This window comes from Stegostoma tigrinum, chromosome 20, assembly GCF_030684315.1.
Source record: "Stegostoma tigrinum isolate sSteTig4 chromosome 20, sSteTig4.hap1, whole genome shotgun sequence".
Taxonomy (NCBI): domain Eukaryota; kingdom Metazoa; phylum Chordata; class Chondrichthyes; order Orectolobiformes; family Stegostomatidae; genus Stegostoma; species Stegostoma tigrinum.
The window spans coordinates 9,499,119-9,523,279 of NC_081373.1; the positions used below are offsets into that span (position 1 = coordinate 9,499,119).

General features: G+C 44.1%; 1 protein-coding gene across 3 annotated transcripts in view; it reads right to left on the reverse strand.

The window, feature by feature from the left end:
• slc25a28 (solute carrier family 25 member 28) overlaps nucleotides 1-8,873 on the reverse strand; it is a 43,557-nt gene extending 34,684 nt beyond the window's left edge. Inside the window, exon 1 of one of the 3 annotated variants that reach the window (XM_048551341.2) lies at nucleotides 8,301-8,873. In XM_048551341.2, coding sequence (XP_048407298.1) covers nucleotides 8,301-8,642 — 342 coding nt within the window. In that variant the 5' untranslated portion in view covers nucleotides 8,643-8,873. Of the gene's footprint in view, nucleotides 1-5,921; nucleotides 5,945-8,018; nucleotides 8,042-8,300 lie in introns of those variants that run through there. The other 2 variants (XM_048551346.2, XM_048551345.2) reach the window with 2 other exon arrangements.
• Between the last annotated feature and the right edge of the window lie 15,288 nt (nucleotides 8,874-24,161).

The window sequence follows — 24,161 nt, forward strand, 5'->3', positions numbered from 1 at the left end:
ATAATAAAATCTTCAGACACATGCATGGAGTGAGTGTAAGACTAAGCACAACAGGAAGTTAACAAAGCAAACCTCAGATCTCCAAACACTTCCTTTTCTGTATATAGAACTGTTAGAACTCAATTATTACACATTTGCACCTATGTGTATCTATGAAACAAATAGTTCAGTTAACCTGGGCACTTAAAAGTACAAGTCACAGCACTACAGGCTTACTTGGCAAAAATTAATAATGCTCATTTTGCTGTGAATCACCTCTCTCAAGAAAGGCAACTGTACACTACTCATTTTTCCTAGCTTCCTTTCAACTGGAAATAATTCAAAGGACACCATGAAACATCACCTGCTGAATAGGTTCGACCATTCCTGAAATTACACAGAGTGCAGAAAACCATTTAACATTAAGTGCAGACATTCGAAAACCAGGTATGTGAAAGCAGTTTCAACTACAGTTGCATTACCAGCTTTAGTCATATCCCTGAACCAAGATCTGCATACTTCAGCCTGAAAATTACACAAGCACATAAAAGATGACCCGTTTCTTTGGAGCATGACCCAATTAAAAACTAACTACCTCTCAACTACTTATTTCTTTGCAATCCAGCGCCCAATAGTTGGAGATCACGTACATTGGGTGTACAGGAGCACAATTAAAGAGAAGAAACCAAATGAAAACAAGCACATGCCCTAACAAGTGACCATACAAAATAATTCTGATTAGGCTATGGGATTTCACCACTTGTGGTTCAAACAAATACTTCTCGACCAAAATATTAGTAGCGCAGTCATCATCTCCAAATGTTCACACTCTAAAATTTTCTAAGTGGGTTTGGCAGCTTCCTTCCAGTCCTCTGCAAGGGTTGAAGCAATTAGCTTACCACAGACCAAGTGTTAGGATAAAATCCCATTGCTAAATGATGCGACACAGGACTCTCCACACTTCAGTTTGCCTGCAAGCCTACTAGCCATAAAGGAATGTGCAAGAGAATGTGGACGGCACGGTGGCTCAGTGGTTAACACCGCGGCCTCACAGCACCAGAGATCCAGGTTCGATTCCAACCTCGGGCAACTGTGTGGAGTTTGCACATTCTCCCCGTGTCTGCATGGGTTTCCTCCTGGTGCTCTGGTTTCCTCCCACAGTCCAAAAGATGTGCAGGCTAGGTGGATTGGCCATGCTAAATTGTCCGTGGTGTGGGTTAAAAGGGGGTGGGATGGACTTGTTGGGCCGAAGGGCCTGTTTCCACACTGTAGGGAATTTAATCTAATCTTAAGACCAGATCCACGTTAGGAAGCTATTTCTTATTGGTTCAGTCAGACCAACATAAGAGCACCACAATATTTTAAGAGCATCTCATTAAGCTTTCCTCTGCATTGCAATTTAGGACAGTTAATCCAAAATCATAATGCAGGTTAGAATTTAAACTATTAAAAATTATGGTGCAATGCAAAAGCCTCCAGCCTTTTAAAGATCCAAACGCACTCAATTTTCCAACTGTCAACTTCACACAAAGAAAATTTAAAAAGTTGCCCAAAACAAATAAATTTGAGCCTAAAACTCATTTACTAACTAGGAACTTTGAAACTATTTCGCCAGAATCCCAAGACAATACAACCAAGTTCTCGAAAATTTTTAAGAAGTTAAACAAAATAAAAAAGTGGCTCATAACAGATGGAGAGCTGCAGAAAAGTATGAAAATTGACAGTACTGTACATGGTAAAACATAACACTACATTTTGTACATACAAGGTGCCCATTTAAAAAAGAAATTCAATTTCAAAAGATAGTAGAAACTGCAGATGCTGGAGAATCTGAGATAACAATTTCTAAAGGTTTATTGCAAAGACCAGTTAATTTTGAATTTTCCATCTTCATATTTACCAGGATGTTGCCTGGTATGGAGGGAAGGTCTTATGAGGAAAGGCTGAGGGACTTGAGGCTGTTTTCGTTAGAGAAAAGGTGGTTAAGAGGTGACCTAATAGAGACATACAAGATGATCAGAGGATCAGACAGGGTAGGCAGTGAGAGCTTTTTCCCCCCCTCGGATGGTGACGGCTAGCATGAGGGGACATAGATATAGGACAGATGTCAGAGGTAGATTCTTTACTCAGAGTGGTAAGGGCATGGAATGCCCTGCCTGCAACAGTAGTAGACTTGCCAACTTTAAAGGGCATTTAAATAGTCACTGGACAAACATATGGACGATAATGGAATAGTGTAGGCTAGATGGGCTTCAGATTAGTTTCACAGTTTGGTGCAATAGAGGGCCCATATTGCGCTGTAATGTTCTATAACAAAGGTCACCATATACGTGTTTCCAGATGGTGCACCCTTCGTCCACTAGGTAATGCTCCAGAACGCAAGACAGTGATAACAATTTTGTTGCTCACATGGTTACCTGGGAAACCAATGCAGCTTCAGTTTGAGGCTGCATAGGAGGGTAAAAAAGGCACCCATCAAGCTACTATGTTCTTTTAACAAAAGCCTTCAATGAATTATGTAAGGCTATTAAGTAAGCAGTCATATTAACATACACTGGTGGTGGGCCATGGTAAACACTGGACTGTTTTCACAAGTCAAGTCAGCTCAGCAAAGAGAAAAATTCTTAACAGACGCACAAGTCATTGTCAAGTAACGTCAAGAGAAAAAAGATTAAGAGATGTGATTCTATATTACATGTTTTCCACGAGCTCACTCACAGAAGGCAAGAAAGAAACAGCCTAAAGGACAAAAATCAGTCAGGTACAACTTAAAAAAAAACCAATGCAGATCAAGGACTTTTGAATCGTTAAAGTGATAAATATCACCTGACCAATGAAATAACTTAATTACCGTGATCCAAAACTACTGAAAACTTTTAACATCCTATAAACCAGCACACTAGATAAACTAAACTGTACACCTCAAATACTGTGAAATTTACTGCATTATTCTGTCCCATTACAGTTTAATTTATCCAAATGTAAATGTTTGTTCAATCAACAGCCAAAATATTAACAGCCCATTTAATTTCAATTTCTCCTCAAATACTGCAATCTACCACAAAGTCCAAGTAGTCAGTTGAGGGTGCAAATGAGAAACTTCCGATATTAAGTTTCATTTAAGGCAAAGTTGCACTAAACTGGGAAAACAATTGGATGGTTGAGTGTGAAATCAGTTACTGTAGTTTGTGCCATGAGATTCATCATGACTTGCAAGTTTGTAAATTCCAGGGTGTTGACTGTCTTTCAGAAAACATTGCTATACTGAGACAGCTAGCTAGCATAGACTTGTTATACCAGTGCAACCATAAACGAGAGGATGGAATAACTAAAGCACTGACCTGAGGTGATGGCATAGTGGTATTACTGCTAGACTAGTAAGCCATAATAAAAATCAGGTCATGTTCCAGAGATCTGGATTCAAACCCAACTACTACAGCAGATGGAGGACTTCGAATTCTGCAACAAATCTGTAATTAATAAGCTAAGTGAAGAAGAAATCAGTGCTGATTGTCAGAAAAACCCATCAACTCGCTGGTGTCCTATAAGGAAAAACTGTCATCCTTATGTAGTCTGATCAACATGTGACTCTAGACCCACCCAACGTAGCTGACTCTTAAGTGTTCTGGGTAATTAGACCTGTGCAATAAGATGCTAACCTAACTAGTTATGTACACATGCCATCTATGACTAACTCACTGATCAGCCAGTCATTCTTTGAAGCCTACGTAGGCCAAGCTCCTGCAATCCAGAAAAGGTACTGTACTATTCCTGGCACATTCACCACTGGGAAAGGCCTTATCTGAAACTGTAACATTACAAATTACTTTTATTCTAAAAGCCGGGCTCCCCCCCCCACCCCCCGAATCTACTGCATGTACAGCTAAACGATTCTACAATAAAACAATCTAACAAAACTCTGTTCCCAAGCACTGTTGCAATCGGATATATCTGCTTTCATACGATTCAGATCAGCACTTCAGTTATTCCATTCCCACTCATATTTATGATTGTACTGGCAGTACAAAGCCCAAACGAACTAGTTATCTCACAGCACAGCAACATTTTCGAGAAGACAGTCAACACCTTGGGATACATCAAAAAATGCAAGTCACGATGAATCTCATGCACAAGTTACAATATTCAACTGCACACACTTTAAATACCAAAGACATGTAAGCCCCACACACAATCTCACCTATATCTGAAAGCTACAACATACAACACGTTTTACTTACAGGTAGCACGCAAAGCCAAGTACAACAGTAACACACCTTTTACCAAACAACCATTTTGATCTTTTCCTCCTCTATTTAATAGAACATCATGTCTCAGTAGTGCCAGGGTCCTAAGGTATTTTTGCTCAAGCCTAAAGACTAAGTGTATTAGTTATTAACACTAGTTCAAGACACTGCATTCCTTTACACCTGTTCGAGCATAGTCACTGACATAACAAAGGAAACAGCAAACTTGAGTTCAGCAAAATCCCACAAATAGCAATGGGACCCAAGTCAGATATCCTGTTTTAATGTTGTCAGTTGAAGCACAAGTATGAGCAAAACACAGTTACAGAATAGCTAACATGCAGACGGTTCATACACAAGTGTAAATGTTTAAATTACAACATATTATTCAATCCAAAATAAAATTTCATTCATGTCAACCTGCCCTACTTTACAAATTGGGTGTCTACCAGATTCAGCTGTCATGAGGCAATCTACAAGGTTATTAAGATTCTGGCTCCCAGATCTCAGGCACACTTTATTGAATTGCAATCCTACTGTAAAGGAGAACTTGATTGGAATTATTTCTCGAACCATTTCAACTCCCCCCTCCCATTCGTCAGACAACACGTCCATCATGGGCCTCCTGCAGTGCCACAATGATGCCACCCAAAGGCTGCAGGAACAGCAACTCATTCCGCCTGGGAACCCTGCAGCCCAATGATATCAATGCAGACTTCACAAGCTTCAAAATCTCCCCTTCCCCCACTGCATCACAAAACCAGCCCAGCTCACCCCCTGCCCCCACTGCATCCCAAAACCAGCCCAGCCTGTCTCTGCTTCCCTAACCTGTTCTTCCTCTCACCTCGAGCCGCACCTCCATTTCCTACCTACCACCTCATCCCGCCTCCTTGACCTGTACGTCTTCCCTGGACTGACCTATCCCCTCCCTACCTCCTCACCTATACTCTTGTCTCTACCTATCTTGTTTCCGCTCCATCTTCGGTCCGCTTCCCCTCTCTCCCTATTTATTCCAGTTCCTTCTTCCCATCCCCTTCTCTGAAGGGTCTAGGCCCAAAACATCAGCTTTTGTGCTCCTGAGATGCTGCTTGGCCTGCTGTGTTCATCCAGCTCCACACTTTGTTATCTTGGAATTATTTGTGTTGACTTACACAAGCAAACACTACCTGCATAACAGCACATTTTCCATCTTTGGTTAACTGCCTGTAAATAGAGGAACAGCATACACAGGCAACCATAATGTAACAGCCAGGTGAGAACTGGTCAAGACATTCTGACAAGTTAATGCACAACACCAGTTAAGGTGAGTAATACCTCACCAAGCTAAAAAGTTCTCATGTGACTGACCATAACCAAGCCAGCTACCAATGTGCACATCCAATCACTAACCACAAGTTAGAAAACAAGACTGTTCATTGGGTAAAAAAACTTCATCCAGCATAGTGCTATGTTCCCATGATTGTGTGGCATGGGAAATAAACAAAAAAAAACAGGATATTCACATTTCTCCCCCCCACCCCCACCACGCTCCCCTGACAGAAAAAGCAGAGAAATGCCAAATCAGAGGCAGCACAACCAATTCCAATCAAGCTAATTTCTCACATTTAATTACATTTGTATTTTTCCTGTAATTTTACTTGGCTTATACAGGACTGCCTATGTGTTTCTACGTCAGATACTCCCACAATTTTTTCTTACCTATATTTATGCTCAGCCTTGGCACATTTGCATAGCCACTTAAAACAACTGCTTGTTACAGGGAGGAGATTTACAAAGCCCCAAGCAGGCTAAACTCAAGTACTGGTTAACTGCCCTATGCCCTCCCTACATCTCTTGTTTTTTTTTTGGGGGGGGGGGGGAAGAAGGAGGGAGGGAAGGGTTGGAATTCAGCCACTCCTGAATTATTACAGCCTTCAAACTCTAAATGAGGCCTTAATGTTTCAACATCCATGACAGAAAAGCCAGCAAAACCTATGTCTAAATGGGGAGGTGATGTCCTAGTGGTATTATCGCTGGACTGTTAATCCAAAGACCCCGATAACATCCCAAGGATCCAGGATCAAATCTTGCCATGGCAGACAGTGAATTCAACAAGCTATCTAGAGGTGAGAATCTCATGATGACCGTGAATCCATTGTCAATTGTTAGAGAAACCCATCTGGTTCACTGGCGTCTTTTAGGGGAGGAAACTGCTATCTTTACATGGTCTGGCCTTTATGTGACTCCAGACCCAGCGCCATATGGGCAACACTGAACTGTCCTCTGCACAATTAGGGATGGACAATAAATGCTGCCTAGTCAGCAATGCCCTCATCCCGTGAATGGAGAGAGTAAAAAAAAAACCATGAACAATTATGACTTTCAATGTACTAGGCATCTCTCCTTGCATCAGTTAGTGAACAAAGCAAAGCCATTAAATGTTCACACAAACCTTCAATACAGCACTCATGTACCATCAACATTCCTTGTACAAATGCTAAGGATCTAATCTCAGTGTTAGTTATGCAAGTGTCGTGCATGGTAACAAAACTACTTTACAAAGGTTAGCCACAGTAACAAAATGACTTGACAATGTCTCCTCTTACCAGAGTAGACTTTGGATGGTATCCTGATTCTGGATATCCCACTTTATCAAAATCACAAAAAGCACTTTTAATTAAACAGAGTTGAATAGCAACATTAAATCCACATCGGCTCCTTCGCAAAACACTTTCGAATAGAAGTTTCATTATGGTGAGTAGTTACAAATCAGGAAGATTGTATTTAAAAAGTATACCTCAAACACTGAGCTAAAGTAAGGAGATACAGACCAACCCAAAGAGTTCTCAAAATATGGTTCAAGATAGATGGATTTTAAAGCTACCATCGTGTCAATAGAAAGACCACAAATTGAAGAGTATTTTACGTGCAGTTTTAAGGGTTTCAGCTTTTCTAAGGTGCAGATTTAGGAGGGCCATCAATTAGGGACTTGCAAAAGAAACTCTCCTAACTTCTTCACCCGCACATCAATTAATGTACTGTACATCTGTTCAGTTAGTTTCCCTCACGTAGGACATTTGAAGTTTGCTGGGATTCTTTTGTGGTATCTTTCAACTGTGTTCTACAGATACCATTAAAAGATAGCTCAATACCATGATTCACCGCCACTAAGAACAGTAGCAATTCTCAAACAAGCCTCAATTGTCCAAAAAACAAGTTTGCTTTCCTCAGTTAGTACTTGGGGGGAAAAAGAAAAAAAAAGTGTTAATTTACTTTAAGCTCTGGTCTTTCTACCAATATTTAGAAAAAAAAGTTATTGAAATATAGTTGTTTCTGTTCCCTCAAGTTTATTCAGTAGTTCTCCACAGAAATAAAAGACAGCAAAGTACAGACTGATGTGTAGTTATGGCGAACTTGTTTGCTCCACCTCGACTTCAAATTGTACTTCTACAATTTCAATCTATCCAAGCATAAAAATAAAAGCAGAATACACCTGTCCTCACTCAACTACAAGAAAAGAAACAAACAAAAGTTATCAAGTGCAGCTTCAGAGAAGACAAAATGAAATCCTGATCAACAGGTAACATATTCTTATAAGTTTCGTTTGGAGGGAAATCTACAAGTTCAAGCCATTTCATCCTACATGGCTGCAGACAGCAATCTTCAACTCACTCAACTCTGCAGCTTTAAAAAAAAATCCATAAACAAGTTACACTCTACAACCTGATCTTCAAGGAAGTAAGACATTCATCGAGAAGGGTATCAATGAGCCTGGTGTGTTAAAATGAGGAAATAATTGTCGGGAATTGTTCTCACCCGAGGGCTAAAACTGGAAGCGCCGGCGCTTCGCAGTTTTCTGCTGATAAAGTTGGTGCTCTCTCTCTCCTGGCTATGCAATAAATACAGATAAACGGATAGACAGACAGACAGATAAGGAAGGGTGAAAGTCGTTCCACACGGTGCACAACTCTGGGCTTTCTTGACAAGTAAGAGAAATGAATGCAAAGGATTTGTAAGTGATATCTTCTGCTTCCCCCACCCCCACCGGTCAGGCTGCACAGAGCGAGGAGGCGGCGGCGGCAAGCGGGAGCCTGATACCTTGACGCAGTCGATCGGGTACATCACGCAGTGCTCCAGGACACCGGCCACCGCTCCGGCGATCATGTGGGTGGAGGTGGAAGCGGTCTCGGGAAGGCTCTCGTACTCTACCTCGCTGCTGCTGCTATTATTCTTCTCATCCGAGAAATTGTCCATAATATTTAAAAGACGGCTGGGTGGGGACGGCGGCTTCACCAAGATGTGGAAGAGAGCTGGTGGGGAGGCGAGGGCTGGCGAGCCCGCCGCGATGCTGCTCGGGGTGTTGGCCTTGCCGTTACCGTTGGCGATCGCTTCGGGCCGCTCCGGTACTTCGATCCTCACTCCATCATTTTCAAATTCCATCGGGAAATTAAAAAAAACAACACGTTTTGTTTTCTTTCCCCTCCTCGATCTTCGAAATTTTTTTTCCCCTTCCTCACCTTCCACACTTTGAATCACTTACTCGACGCTCCAGCCTTTTATAAGTGGCCGCCACCATCCTCCTGCCTCACGATCACCATCCTCGCCTCAGCCGGACTTGCAGCGGGACGGAGGCAAAATGGGGGCCGAGGCCCTGTGACGTACCTCCGATTTCCCAACCCCACCCCGACTCCGCCCCGCCTCCATCACTCATTCCCTCAACATCGATTGGTCTAAACCGCTGAGGGACGTCTAGATCACCTTTTCCATTGGCTACGACCGCCGTCAATTATCTCACTTAGCCCCACCCCGCACCTCCAGGGGCGAGTGGGAGGTTTCGCACTCCAACCCGCGCGCGCTCTCTATCAAACTTGATGGCTTTCCCAGCCCCCACCGCGACTTCTCCCCCAAGGATTGGACGGTTGTGAGGCCGTCCTGTAGCTCTTCTAGTTTGGATTGGGTTATCACACTGTCACTCAAGTCAACGGGTTAGGTTGCGAAGGCGGCGTGTGTTCACGAGGCAGATATTCCAATCAGTGGCGGGAAAGCCTGTCACATGACTCCCTGCAGCCTCCTCATGTTGCAATCAGTCTGCCAGCCGTTTCCCAGCAAGGACAACGGGGAAAGGTCATTCATTGCACTTTATTTTGAAAGCGTGCTGGTGTCTTGGCATTTCGCATCATCATCATCATCATCATCATCATCATCATCAATGCAAAAATACCAGAAATATGCAATATTTTGCAATGATGTATCTAGTTTTGAAATCGCCTAAACGCATTTCCTTGCCAATTTTCGAATTGTAAATGAGTGCATTTCCAGTTTAACATTATTTTAGAAACTGCAATAGCCCTTTGCTCGGTGACGAAATGAGAGGAATGTTTGAGAATGTCACAATTGTGAACCATTTGCTTATTTGTGAGAGCAGAGTACGACAGATGAGTGGCACTGTCTGTATGAGGTTAAACCTGGAAATTTCAGAACTGTACAATAAGTCCTAATTTAAATGTGTAGACACTTACTACATAGAGTGTAAATAGCTATTTTCATTTTCTTTATTGTGCCTACTTGTGGAGCATTGACATTAGCTATTAAAGTGTCTGTATTTAAGCCAAGCCACCATCTCTTCAATGGTTCTCCAACCGCATCCCATTGCCATATTGCTGAAAATTCATCATGTAACAATATAATTTCCAGAATTAAATTTACAGGAATGTTTAATATTGGAACAAGAAAGTAATTCAACTCAACGTGCATCTCTTTTTCAAGAGTAATCCATGAAGTCACTCCCCGACTTTGCATGAAGAATGGAAAAACAACCGTGATCAACATCACAGAATGTCATGAATGGCTAACACTATTTATAAATCAAAGTTATAGTCAAAGGGATGGGCTTCAAAATTTTGACATCTACAGCTCACAAACCAAGCCAAAATTTTTTTTTTTTTTTTAAAAATCACTTAAATTCACTGAACACATTTTTAAAAAGTATTTGTAAAAATTACACAGCTGACAGGTTTCCTCCAGGTGCTCCAGTTTCCTCCCACAGCCCAAAGATGTGCAGGGTAGGTGGATTGGCCATGCTAAATTGCCTGCAGTAACCAGGGATGTTTAGGTTAGGTAGGTTAAACATGGGGAAAATGCAGGGGCATGGGAATGAGTCTTCGGAGGGTTAATGTGGACTTGGGCCGAATGGCCTGTTTCCACACTAGGGATTTATGATTTTATGATAGTGCAACTTACTAAGAAAGGTAGGAATTGTGTACCACAGGGCCTAAAGGAGAGTTTGGTGGAGGTGTAAGTAAAGGTGGAGAGAGTCAGTGAGGTCAATCCTGATAGATTTTTAAAAACATTAACGATTACCTGAATAGGAAGAGAGACACTGCAGAATGCAACACCACTAAACATTTTGGAAGTCCTTGTAGATGAAACAAAACGTGAACATGCAGGTACAGCAAGTAATTAAGAGGGCAAATCAAATGCTGGCCTTTATTTCAAGGAGGATAGAATATAAAAACAGCAAAGTCTTGTTACAACTGTACAGGGAAATGATGACACTGCACCTTGAACATGTGATTTAAGAAAGGATACATTTGGTTTGAAGACAGTTCAGACTAGGCTGATTCCTAGGATTAAGGGGTTGTCCTGTAAGGTTGAACAGATGTGTCCTACACTCATTAACACTTGGAAGAATAAAAAGGTCATCTTATGAAAGCATATAGATTCTAACAGAGCAGATGCTCAAAGAATGTGACCCCTCACAGTGGGAATCTGGAACCAAAGAGTGCAGTTTCAGAATAAGGAATTGCCCATCTCAGCTGAAGATAAAGGAGTTTTCGCAGAGGGTGATAGATCTTTGGAATCCTCTCCCCTAAAGAGGTGTGGGCACTGGGTCACTGAATATATTCAGAGCTGAGATAGAAAGATTTTTAAACAATAGGAGAGTCAAGAGTAATAGGGAACAGAGAGGAAGAGGAATTGAGACGAGGATCTAATTGAATTTTGCAGAGCAGATTCAAGGAGCCCCTTAATTTACTCCTGCTTCTATTTCTTATGCCCTGTAATTGTCTGTCAAGTTTTTTCCCATATTTCTGCAGGATTTTCTTTTGAAAGAGCATAGGAACTAGGAGCAGGAATAGACAATTCAGCCATTTCATACAATCATAGCTGATCACATCTCAGCCTCAAATTCATTATACTGGCCCTCTCCTTAATCCTTCAACCCACACTAATTAAACATGAATCTACCTCCTCCTCAAATTTACTCAACGTTCCAGCATCCACCATGCTGTGGGGTAGTGAATTCCATAGATATATTTGAGAAGTAATCCTTTTTCTTTTTTGTTTTAAATCTGTTAGCCCTTATCTGAAAATTATGGCCTCTCATTTAGAATGCCCCTCAAGAGGAAACATCCTTTCTACATCTACTTTGTCAATCCCCTTTCACATTATTTAGCTCAATAAAATAGTATCCTTTTAAACACTGGAGAGTAGAGCTTAAAATGCTCAATCTCTCTTCAGAAGATAACTCTTCAACTCTGGAATGAATCTAATGAACCTCCTCTGAACCACTTCCAATGTGACTACAACCCTCTGGTAGTAAGAGGGCCAAAATTGTATGCAATACTCCAGATGCAGTCTCATTAATGCTTTGTACAGTTTCAGCAGTACTTCCCTATTTTTATACTCTATTCCCTTAGCAATAAATGCCAAAATTCCATTTACCTTCCTTATTATCTCAGAGTTCTCTGTGATTCATGCACAAGAACACTCAGCCACCTCTGCACCAAAGCACTCTGAAGTTTCTCTCCATTTAAATAATTAATTGCTTTTCTAGTTCACTGACCAGAATAAGCAACATCACACTTATCCACATTAAACTTGATCTGTCAAATTTTGGCCCATTCACCTTACCTACCTATATCCATTTGTGAATTTCTTATTTCTTCATTGCAACTTTGATTATCATTATTTCTATCCCCACATCCAAGTCATGAATATAAATTGTAAATAGCTGGGGCTTGAGGCACCCTATTAGTTACATCTCACTAACCGGAAAGACAGCCACTTGTTCCCAACTCCCTGCTTTCTGTTGATTAGTCAAGCCTCTGTCAAAACTAATAAAGTACCATTAGCACATGTGATCCTTATTTAGGTATCAACCTTTTGTGTGGCACCTTATCAAATGCCTTCTGGAAGTCCAGATATGTGACATCTACAGGGTCTACATTTTCCATGTTGCTTGTTACATCTTTAAAGAACCCCAGCAAATTAGTCAAACATGATTTATCCTTTATAAAACATGCTGACTCTGATGTCCTGTTATTCCTTCCTCAATAATGGATTCTAACAATTTCCCAAAGACACATAATAAACTAACGGGTCAGTAATTTCCTGCTTTTTGCCTCCCTTTCTGAAGAAGTGTGTTATATTAACATTTCTTCAATCCAATGGAACGTTTCCTGCAACCAGGGAATCTTAGAATATTAAAACCAATGGATCCACTGTCTCTGCTGGAACTTTCTTTAAGACCTTAGGATAGAGGTTCTCAGGCCCTGGGATTTGTCTGCATTCAATCTCAATACATTGCTCAGAACTTTTGTTTTGGTGATGATTACTGAGTTAAGGTCCTCTCTTTCTCTAACCTCTACATTGCCTAGTACTATTGTGATGGTACAAGTGTCCTTCACTGTGAAAACCGAAGCAAAATATTGATTTAGTAGCTCCGCCATTCAGTATTGCCCACTCCCTAGTTTCAACCTCCAAGGGACCAACATTCACCTCAACTTCCCTTTTGTACGTATTTGAAAGCTTTTGCTACCCATATTTTTATATTTTGCGCTAGTTTTCATTTATTATTTATGTTTGATATTTTTATCACTTTTTAGTACCCTTCATTGAGTTTTAAAAGTTTCCCAATCTTCCAGCCAGACACTTGCCTTTGCAATATGGTATGCCTTAGGTTTTGTCTTTATATTATCTTTAACTTTCTTGCTTAGCCATGGATGTTTTTGCCCCTCTTACAATCTTCCTTCCTTCCATATATTTTAACTGGAAGCAATTGAATATCTCCTTAAACATCTGCTGCTGCTCATCAACTGTCCTACCTTTCAGCCTTCTCACCCAGGGCCCAGGGCCAGACTTGTCCTCATGCCTATGTAATTACTTTTGTCTAACACCAGAAGGCTAGTGTGGGACTCCAGTTTCTCACTCCCCAATTGCATTTGAAATTCTAGTCTGATACAATCATTCTTCATGAGAGGATCCTTTACTATCAGGTAATTAATTCATTCCACTTCATTATACAATGTCATGGGGTGGCACGGTGGCTCAGTGGTTAGCACTGCAGCCTCACAGCACCAGGGACCCAGGTTCAATTCTAGCCTCAGGTGTTTGTCGGTGCGGAGTTTGCACAATCTCCCCGTGCCTGTGCATGTTTCCTCCCATAGTCAAAAGATGTGCAGGTTAGGTGAATCGGCCATGCTAAATTGTCCCATAGTCTTCAGGGATGTGTAGGTTAGGTGGGTTATAGGGGGATGGGTCTGGATGGGATACACTGAGGTTCAGTGTGGACTTGTTGGGCCAAAGGGCCTGTTTACACACTGTAGGGATTCTATGATTCTACCAATTCCAGGATAGTCTGCTCTCAGATAATAAAATGTGAGGCTGGATGAACACAGCAGGCCAAGCAGCATCTCAGGAGCACAAAAGCTGACGTTTCGGGCCTAGACCCTTCATCAGAGAGGGGGATGGGGGGAGGGAACTGGAATAAATAGGGAGAGAGGGGGAGGCGGACCGAAGATGGAGAGTAAAGAAGATAGGTGGAGAAGGTGTGGGTGGGGAGGTAGGGAGGGGATAGGTCAGTCCAGGGAAGACGGACAGGTCAAGGAGGTGGGATGAGGTTAGTAGGTAGCTGGGGGTGCGGCTTGGGGTGGGAGGAAGGGATGGGTGAGAGGAAGAACCGGTTAGGGAGGCAGAGACAGGTTGGACTGGTTTTGGGATGCAGTGGGTGGGGGGGAAGAGCTGGGCTGGTTGTGTGGTGCAGTGGGGGGAGGGGATGAACTGGGCTGGTTTAGGGATGCAGTGGGGGAAGGGGAGATTTTGAAACTGGTGAAGTCCACATTGATACCATATGGCTGCAGGGTTCCCAGGCGGAATATGAGTTGCTGTTCCTGCAACCTTCGGGTGGCATCATTGTGGCAGTGCAGGAGGCCCATGATGGACATGTCATCAAGAGAATGGGAGGGGGAGTGGAAATGGTTTGCGACTGGGAGGTGCAGTTGTTTGTTGCGAATTGAGCGGAGGTGTTCTGCAAAGCGGTCCCCAAGCCTCCGCTTGGTTTCCCCAATGTAGAGAAAGCCGCACCGGGTACAGTGGATGCAGTATACCACATTGGCAGATGTGCAGGTGAACCTCTGCTTAATGTGGAATGTCATCTTGGGGCCTGGGATGGGGGTGAGGGAGGAGGTGTGGGGACAAGTGTAGCATTTCCTGCGGTTGCAGGGGAAGGTGCCGGGTGTGGTGGGGTTGGAGGGCAGTGTGGAGCGAACAAGGGAGTCACGGAGAGAGTGGTCTCTCCGGAAAGCAGACAGGGGTGGGGATGGAAAAATGTCTTGGGTGGTGGGGTCGGATTGTAAATGGCGGAAGTGTCGGAGGATAATGCGTTGTATCCGGAGGTTGGTAGGGTGGTGTGTGAGAACGAGGGGGATCCTCTTGGGGCGGTTGTGGCGGGGGCGGGGTGTGAGGGATGTGTCGCGGGAAATGCGGGAGACGCGGTCAAGGGCGTTCTCAATCACCGTGGGGGGGAAGTTGCGGTCCTTAAAGAACTTGGACATCTGGGATGTGCGGGAGTGGAATGTCTTATCGTGGGAGCAGATGCGGCGGAGGCGGAGGAATTGGGAATAGGGGATGGAATTTTTGCAGGAGGGTGGGTGGGAGGAGGTGTATTCTAGGTAGCTGTGGGAGTCGGTGGGCTTGAAATGGACATCAGTTACAAGCTGGTTGCCTGAGATGGAGACTGAGAGGTCCAGGAAGGTGAGGGATGTGCTGGAGATGGCCCAGGTGAACTGAAGGTTGGGGTGGAAGGTGTTGGTGAAGTGGATGAACTGTTCGAGCTCCTCTGGGGAGCAAGAGGCGGCGCCGATACAGTCATCAATGTACCGGAGGAAGAGGTGGGGTTTGGGGCCTGTGTAGGTGCGGAAGATGGACTGTTCCACGTAACCTACAAAGAGGCAGGCATAGCTGGGGTATCAATGTGGACTTCACCAGTTTCAAAATCTCCCCTTCCCCCACTGCATCCCTAAACCAGCCCAGTTCATCCCCTCCCCCCACTGCACCACACAACCAGCCCAGCTCTTCCCCCCCACCCACTGCATCCCAAAACCAGTCCAACCTGTCTCTGCCTCCCTAACCGGTTCTTCCTCTCACCCATCCCTTCCTCCCACCCCAAGCCGCACCCCCAGCTACCTACTAACCTCATCCCACCTCCTTGACCTGTCCGTCTTCCCTGGACTGACCTATCCCCTCCCTACCTCCCCACCCACACCTTCTCCACCTATCTTCTTTACTCTCCATCTTCGGTCCGCCTCCCCCTCTCTCCCTATTTATTCCAGTTCCCTCCCCCCATCCCCCTCTCTGATGAAGGGTCTAGGCCCGAAACGTCAGCTTTTGTGCTCCTGAGATGCTGCTTGGCCTGCTGTGTTCATCCAGCCTCACATTTTATTATCTTGGAATCTCCAGCATCTGCAGTTCCCATTATCTCTAGTCTGCTCTCAGGTTGGTTCCACAACATATTGTTCCAAGAAACAATCTCTAATGCATTCAATGAAGTGTCTCTCAAGGCTCAATGGCTTCCCTCTGTACCATAACAATTCTGTGAAATATCAAATATAAGTCTAGGTTCCACATAGAGTGACCATACTATTTAGGACCCTGGAAGCAATCTACAATGGGATGGCAAATTATTAACTATGGTACATCACTTCTTGAGTTTTACATAGAAACATAGAAGATAGGAGCAGGAGGAAGCCATTCAGCCCTTCAAGTCTGCTCTGCCATTCTTCACAATCATGGCTATTCGTCACACTCAATAGTCTAATCCTGCTTTCTCCCCATAACCTTTGATCCCATTCATCCCAAGTGCTGTATGTAGTCACCTCTTGAATACATTCAATGTTTTGACATCAGCTACTTCCTGTGGTAATGAATTCCACAGGCTCACTGCTCTCTAGGTGTAGAAATGTCTCCTCATCTCCGTCCTAAATGGTCTACCCTGGATCCTCAGACTGTGACCCCTGGCTCTGGACACACCCACCATCAGGAACATCCTCCTCTGCATCTACCCTGTCCAGTCCTGTCAGAATTTTATAAGTCCTTATGAGAACCCCCCCTCATTCGTCTGAACTCTAATGAAAACAATCCCAACCTAGTCAATCTCTCCTCTAACATCAGGCCTGCCTTCCCCGGAATCAGCCTGGTAGATCTCCGCTGCCTTCTTGAAGTGTAAAAATATACCTGCAAAAATTCCAGAAACATCAGCGTTTTATTGGCATAAACTTTTATTTCTTTGATTCAGAATTGTTCTGTCACAGACCCATGCTAGGTACCAAGAAAGGAGACTTTGCATAATGAGTTTACTTCAAGACACACAAAAAAATGAAGAATTGGATAAATCTAGATGTGCCTCTCTCTGTCATGTATGATCCTTTGGCTGAGCAAATCCAATCTCGAGTGATGACTAAATATCCCACCCACAATAAAAACCGAAAGAACTGTAGATGCTGTAAATCAGGAACAAAAACAGAAGTTGCTGGAAAATCTCAGCAGTTCTGGCAGCATCTGTGAAGAAGAAACAGAGTTATTGTTTCGGGTCTGGTGGACAGATTCTGAGAAAGGGTCACCATACTCGAAACACTAAGTCCACTGTTTCCTCACAGGTGCTGCCAGACCTGCTGAGCTTTTTCTGTAACTTTTGTCACATCCACAATGTTGCAAAAAGTTCAGGGGAATTTCAAAGCGACTGTAAAGTATTTTAACATCACAAGGTCCTACAAAAATGCAAAATTTGACACTGATGCACGTCAGGAGTTACTTGGTTGAAGAGTTAGTCTTTTGAAGGAGAACAGAGAGAAAGAGAGGTTTAGGAGGGAAATCCAGAGTATACAGCCCAGGCATGTGATAGAAAGGCACCAATGCTGGGAAAAACTGTATCCAAGCTGTGAAATGAGGGGAGGGGGAAATAGACAATGAGCAGGAATTCGGAAATAAATTAGTTATCATGACATAAACACCAGTTGAAAAGATTGGTTTGGAGGAGAAGTTTGAAAGCAAGGAATGCAAATACTCAGTATCAGTAATGAGAATTTTATAATGTGGAAGCACAATGACATTGGTGCTGAAATAGAGACTAGAAAGTCCATAGTAGATGAGAAATGGATGACTGAAAGGAGATGTTTGCTTGGGTAAAGTGTGAAGAGTCCTTGCAGGGACTTGTAAAAGAATTTGTGAGATTTTGAAATCCATTCACTGACAGATAAGTAGTTAGTGAAGGTCAGCAATAAGAGAGGTTACAGGGAATGGGCCTGGGAGGCAGGATAGGAAGTAGGTGATAGGGGTTTGGAAAGATAAGAATTCCTTAACCCGGATTGAACTTTACAGTCCAGTAATAAGAGCAATGCAAGAACCGGATCTTGTCAGTCAAAGCCTTGATAGATTAGAAACTAATTTAAGAAGCAGACAGGCCATCCTGTGGTTACACTTTAAACAATATACTTACACCTACACCTCAGAGTGAGCACTCAATGGTCAAGAAGTCTGCCTTTAATTCTCCAGTCCCCTCATCAGTACACTCCTGGGTCCATGGGGGGCTGGTGACTCTGTAATTCAAAATACAAATGTGTAGGTTTTGTACGGATCAAAGTCAGTAACTATCAGTAGGTCTTTCAACAAGGAGAGCATCAGAGAAGAGCTCAATTCTTACATGCATGCACTTTTTACACCAAAACCACTGGTGGAATAACAATCTGCTTTTGCTCGTCTGAGTTCTGAAAAGTATCATTCATATTCTGCCACATTTCTATGGGTAGTGCTGGATAAACCAGACATGATCTGATAAAATGGTCATCCTGATAATGCAAACCCTGTAGATGGCACTAACCTAGAGGAATGTTTTGAAAATTTCAAGTGATTGGGCTGTGATTATTTTCTTTGGCAGCAGTGGTACTTTTGCTTAATGTTGCCAAGGCCAATTGTAGATCCTTTACTGCAACATTGGACTTTGCACAGACTGCAGAACCTGGCACATTCGTAGCCTCTGTGACTCAGTTCCATACTGGAAAAGGCACTCGCCTCTGACTCATCCGAGAGCACAAATGCCTCTTTGATGTCAACCAGCCAAGTGGGACATTTCCTCTTTGACACGTAACAAAGTTTGTAAACCTGTAAACCAACTCTTTCTGCTCGGCTGCAATTATCAGAAGTTTGGCAATGAGAGACTTGTGCCCATTGTACTGACCCACTGCTGGCCCCAGAGAATGTTTGAGCTGGAGGGAGGAACACGTTCCTCATACAGCCAAACTTTACTCTCAGTTTACTGGCAGAAGACTTGATGATGCAAGTTAGATTGAAATGACATTGTGAAAAAATAATCTTGTGGGCCAGTCACTGCATATAAAAAGTAGTTTTGCCAAAGGCATATTATTTTTTAAACATATATATGCCTTTTGCACATAATTGTTTGCAGATATTTGGATGAAATTTCACTGTCTACAGTTTACATGTTTATTTAAATTTCGTAGTTTTATAACTAAACTGCATAGCATAATTTCAAAGCCTCTGATATATAGGCATTGCCGAAGTAAACACATTCCAGGGCTATATTGGACTCAAAATATGAATTCTGTTTCTCTCTCCACAGATGCTGCTAGACTTGCTGAGTTTCTCCATTACTTCTGTGTTTGTTTCATATTTCCAGCATCCACAGTATTTTGCTTTTACAGCAGGGAAATGGGCCTTTTGGCTCATCGAAACTAACCAAACAAACATCAAACTATACTAAGATAACACGGTGTGAAGCTGGATGAACACAGCAGGCCAAGCAGCATCAGAGGAGCAGAAAAGTTTGACGTTTCGGGTTGACACCCTTCTTCAGAAAAATTTTTGAAGAAGAAGGGTCTCCACCCGAAACATCAAACTTTCCTGCTCCTCTGATGCTGCTTGGCCTGCTGTGTTCATTCTGCTTCACACCGTGTTATCTCAGATTCTCCAGTATCGGCAGTTCCTACTACCTCTGTACCAAACTGTACTAATTCCATTTACCCACACTTAGTCCATAGCCGACCATGCACGTGCATTTTAAGGCCTCATCCAGATGCTGAAGGAAGCAGACTTTCATGGGCAATATGTACCACTTAATGAACATCCCTGAAATCAGGTGAGCTGGCCTTTATCACATAGCTAATATAATAAAATGTGAGGCAGGATGAACACAGCAGGCCAAGCAGCATCTCAGGAGCACAAAAGCTGACGTTTCAGGCCTAGACCCTTCATCAGAGAGGGGGATGGGGGGAGGGAACTGGAATAAATAGGGAGAGAGGGGGAGGCGGACCGAAGATGGAGAGTAAAGAAGATAGGTGGAGAGAGTGTAGGTGGGGAGGTAGGGAGGGGATAGGTCAGTCCAGGGAAGACGGACAGGTCAAGGAGGTGGGATGAGGTTAGTAGGTAGCGGGGGGTGCGGCTTGGGGTGGGAGGAAGGGATGGGTGAGAGGAAGAACCGGTTAGGGAGGCAGAGACAGGTTGGACTGGTTTTGGGATGCAGTGGGTGGGGGGGAAGAGCTGGGCTGGTTGTGTGGTGCAGTGGGGGGAGGGGACAAACTGGGCTGGTTTAGGGATGCCAAGATAATAAAATGTGAGGCTGGATGAACACAGCAGGCCAAGCAGCATCTCAGGAGCACAAAAGCTGACGTTTCGGGCCTAGACCCTTCATCAGAGAGGGGGATGGGGGGAGGGAACTGGAATAAATAGGGAGAGAGGGGGAGGCGGACCGAGGATGGAGAGTAAAGAAGATAGGTGGAGAGTGTGTAGGTGGGGAGGTAGGGAGGGGATAGGTCAGTCCAGGGAAGACGGACAGGTCAAGGAGGTGGGATGAGGTTAGTAGGTGGCGGGGGGTGCGGCTTGGGGTGGGAGGAAGGGATGGGTGAGAGGAAGAACCGGTTAGGGAGGCAGAGACAGGTTGGACTGGTTTTGGGATGCAGTGGGTGGGGGGGAAGAGCTGGGCTGGTTGTGTGGTGCAGTGGGGGGAGGGGACGAACTGGGCTGGTTGAGGGATGCAGTAGGGGAAGGGGAGATTTTGAAACTGGTGAAGTCCACATTGATACCATATGGCTGCAGGGTTCCCAGGCGGAATATGAGTTGCTGTTCCTGCAACCTTCGGGTGGCATCATTGTGGCAGTGCAGGAGGCCCATGATGGACATGTCATCAAGAGAATGGGAGGGGGAGTGGAAATGGTTTGCGACTGGGAGGTGCAGTTGTTTGTTGCGAACTGAGCGGAGCTGTTCTGCAAAGCGGTCCCCAAGCCTCCGCTTGGTTTCCCCAATGTAGAGGAAGCCGCACCGGGTACAGTGGATGCAGTATACCACATTGGCAGATGTGCAGGTGAACCTCTGCTTGATGTGGAATGTCATCTTGGGGCCTGGGATGGGGGTGAGGGAGGAGGTGTGGGGACAAGTGTAGCATTTCCTGTGGTTGCAGGGGAAGGTGCCGGGTGTGGTGGGGTTGGAGGGCAGTGTGGAGCGAACAAGGGAGTCACGGAGAGAGTGGTCTCTCCGGAAAGCAGACAGGGGAGGGGATGGAAAAATGTCTTGGGTGGTGGGGTTCGATTGTAAATGGCGGAAGTGTCGGAGGATAATGCGTTGTATCCGGAGGTTGGTAGGTGGTGTGTGAGAACGAGGGGGATCCTCTTCGGGCGGTTGTGGCGGGGGCGGGGTGTGAGGGATGTGTCGCGGGAAATGCGGGAGACGCGGTCAAGGGCGTTCTCGATCACCGTGGGGGGAAAGTTGCGGTCCTTAAAGAACTTGGACATCTGGGATGTGCGGGAGTGGAATGTCTTATCGTGGGAGCAGATGCGGCGGAGGCGGAGGAATTGGGAATAGGGGATGGAATTTTTGCAGGAGGGTGGGTGGGAGGAGGTGTATTCTAGGTAGCTGTGGGAGTCGGTGGGCTTGAAATGGACATCAGTTACAAGGTGGTTGCCTGAGATGGAGACTGAGAGGTCCAGGAAGGTGAGGGATGTGCTGGAGATGGCCCAGGTGAACTGAAGGTTGGGGTGGAAGGTGTTGGTGAAGTGGATGAACTGTTCGAGCTCCTCTGGGGAGCAAGAGGCGGCGCCGATACAGTCATCAATGTACCGGAGGAAGAGGTGGGGTTTGGGGCCTGTGTAGGTGCGGAAGAGGGACTGTTCCACGTAACCTACAAAGAGGCAGGCATAGCTGTTTGTTAAAGCTTGGTGAGCAAAAAATGGCTGCCGTGTTATCTACATTGCAATAGTGACTGCAACATGCTGTAAAAGTGCCTTGGTTTGTCCTGAGGTGGTCAAAAGCATTTAACAAGTTCTTAAGAAGTTCTCAAAATTTTAAAATCCTTTAGCACCTATTTGCCTTGATGCTAGTTTGACTACAGTGCCGTTGACAAAGCTATTAATAATGATATCATCACCTTCAGAGTACTGCTCAGGCCCCGGGCCTGAAAAGCCAGTTTACAGAGGTAGGGAGTGGGAGAAGCATCAATACTGTCATTGACAGCCCCTCCATTCAAGCCCGCTTGTAAGGTTCCCTAATTGAAGGATTCAGGGGTGTCAGGCTGTGGGAAATGAGGCGTAGAAGAACGTGAAATTACACAAATGAATGTGTCGCTTCTTATGAAACCAGCATGGAATCTGTCTCGGCAGAGGGTTATCAGAAATCCAGACCAGCCTGTTACATTGATGTTGCTCTCAATATCCCTAGGACAAGTAGGTGGAGAGAGACAGACAGACAGACAGACAGAGAGAGAGAGAGAGAGAGAGAGAGAGAAAGAAATCAGACATGGTCCTTTCGCCGTTACGGTTTTTCTCCAAAGACTTAAACTAAATGTCTAGGAATGTTATATGGATGCAAGAACTGGTTGTTCAGCCCCTCCAGTCTGTTCTATCATTGCTTCCCAAACATTTGTCCACTGTAACCCCGTTTTGAGGCTTGAAAGTTACTGCCACCTCGGAGTGAGAATTCTGAGAGCAGGAGGGGTGGGGGTACAGGGAGCAGGAGCCTATTTAGAGAATTGCATTTATAACTCGTTCAGAGCTTCACAGCAGCTATCACTGCCTTGAGGCTCACGACCCCAAACTTCCAGCTGGTGACCCAACTTGCAGTCCAGACCGCTACTTTGGGCAGCTCTGAATTAAATCATGGTTGGTCATTGTCTTAACCCGATCTATTCCGCTCGGTTCTATAACTCTTAATAACTATGTCGAACAAATATCTATCACTTTTTTGAAAGATTAAACAGATCTACAGCCACTGCATTATTTTGGAGACAATCCCAGATTCGCACAACCACTTTGCAGAAAGGAAGTGTTTTCTGATGTCACCCGTGAAAGTCCTCGCTCTTGTGGTAAGAAGATATCCTCTTATGCTGGACTCCCCCACTGAAGGAAATAGTTTCTCCCTATCTATCTTATCAAATCCTTTAATCATCTTAAATGCCACAATTAGATCAGCCCTTTATCTTCTATACTCAAGGGAACCCAAGTCTAATCCATGCAACCTGTCCTCATTATTTAACCCATTTAATGCAAGTATCATTCCACATAAATGTGCACTTAACCCCTCGAAACCCTGTATACCTTTCCTGAGGTGCAGTGTGCTAGAACAAAAAGTACCAGTGCAAGCAAAAACTTTAGAATAGCTTTATGCAGCAAAAAACACAACTTTCATGTTGACATCAGGCATTATTCCCCCAAAGTCAGAAAAAAACAGACAGTTCAAAGTAGGGCTGAATGGACCTGAATGGTTAACTCTGATTCCTTTCCACAGATGCTGCCAGACCTGCTGAGCTTTTCAAGCAATTTCAGTTTTGGTGCAGAAATGACTGTTTTTATGTAAAACAATTCCACAGACTGTTGACAATGAGGTCATTCTTCCCTCAGCTGCCCTCTGTTTAGGAATACACCAAAAGTCAGACCCTCTTCTTAGGTTGTCTCTCTAAGACTGAGGGTGACTTGCTTCCACTCCAGTTCAATGGGCTCTCAGGTGGCTGATCAGTCCAAAGCGCAATCTTCAGATTCTGCCACATGCAGGGCAAGTGGCTCTCAGAGAGTTGCTTGGAGGTATCTGTGTTCACTCCAATGTTTCAACTTTGAAAATTCCCAATTAAATCTCAGGATGTATGTGTTTCCTTCTTGAATAAGCCTTCTCTATCCTGGTCGATCATAATTCCATCAGTCTGCAAGCATATCTGACCTCTTGAGGAATGCTTTGTGGGTATTTCTAAAGTGTATTCACTGTCTCCTCAACCAGTTAATGGCTACAGTCATTGTTTCCAATGTCAGGCACATGAACAATGTGTCCAGTCCAGCAGAGTTGGTTTTGAGTGACTATTGTCTCCATGCTGGTCAAGTTGGCCTGATGGAGAAAGTTGCAGTTGGATTACCTGCTGTTGAATTGGGAGATAGTAGTCTAATGGTAGTATTGATTGATTAATTATTTATTGTTACGCATTCTGAAATACAGTGAAAAGCTTTGTTTACAAGCAGTACAGGAAGGTCGCAAAAAGCAAAGGATGTACAGATCAAAAAGGCGTAGAGGCATACACGTTATATTGCATTCAACAGTTTGGTAACAGCCAGAAACAAGCTGTTCCTGAACCTTCTGGTGCATGTGTTCAGGCTTCTGTACCTTCTGCCTGATGGAAGAGATTGTGGTAGATCATAA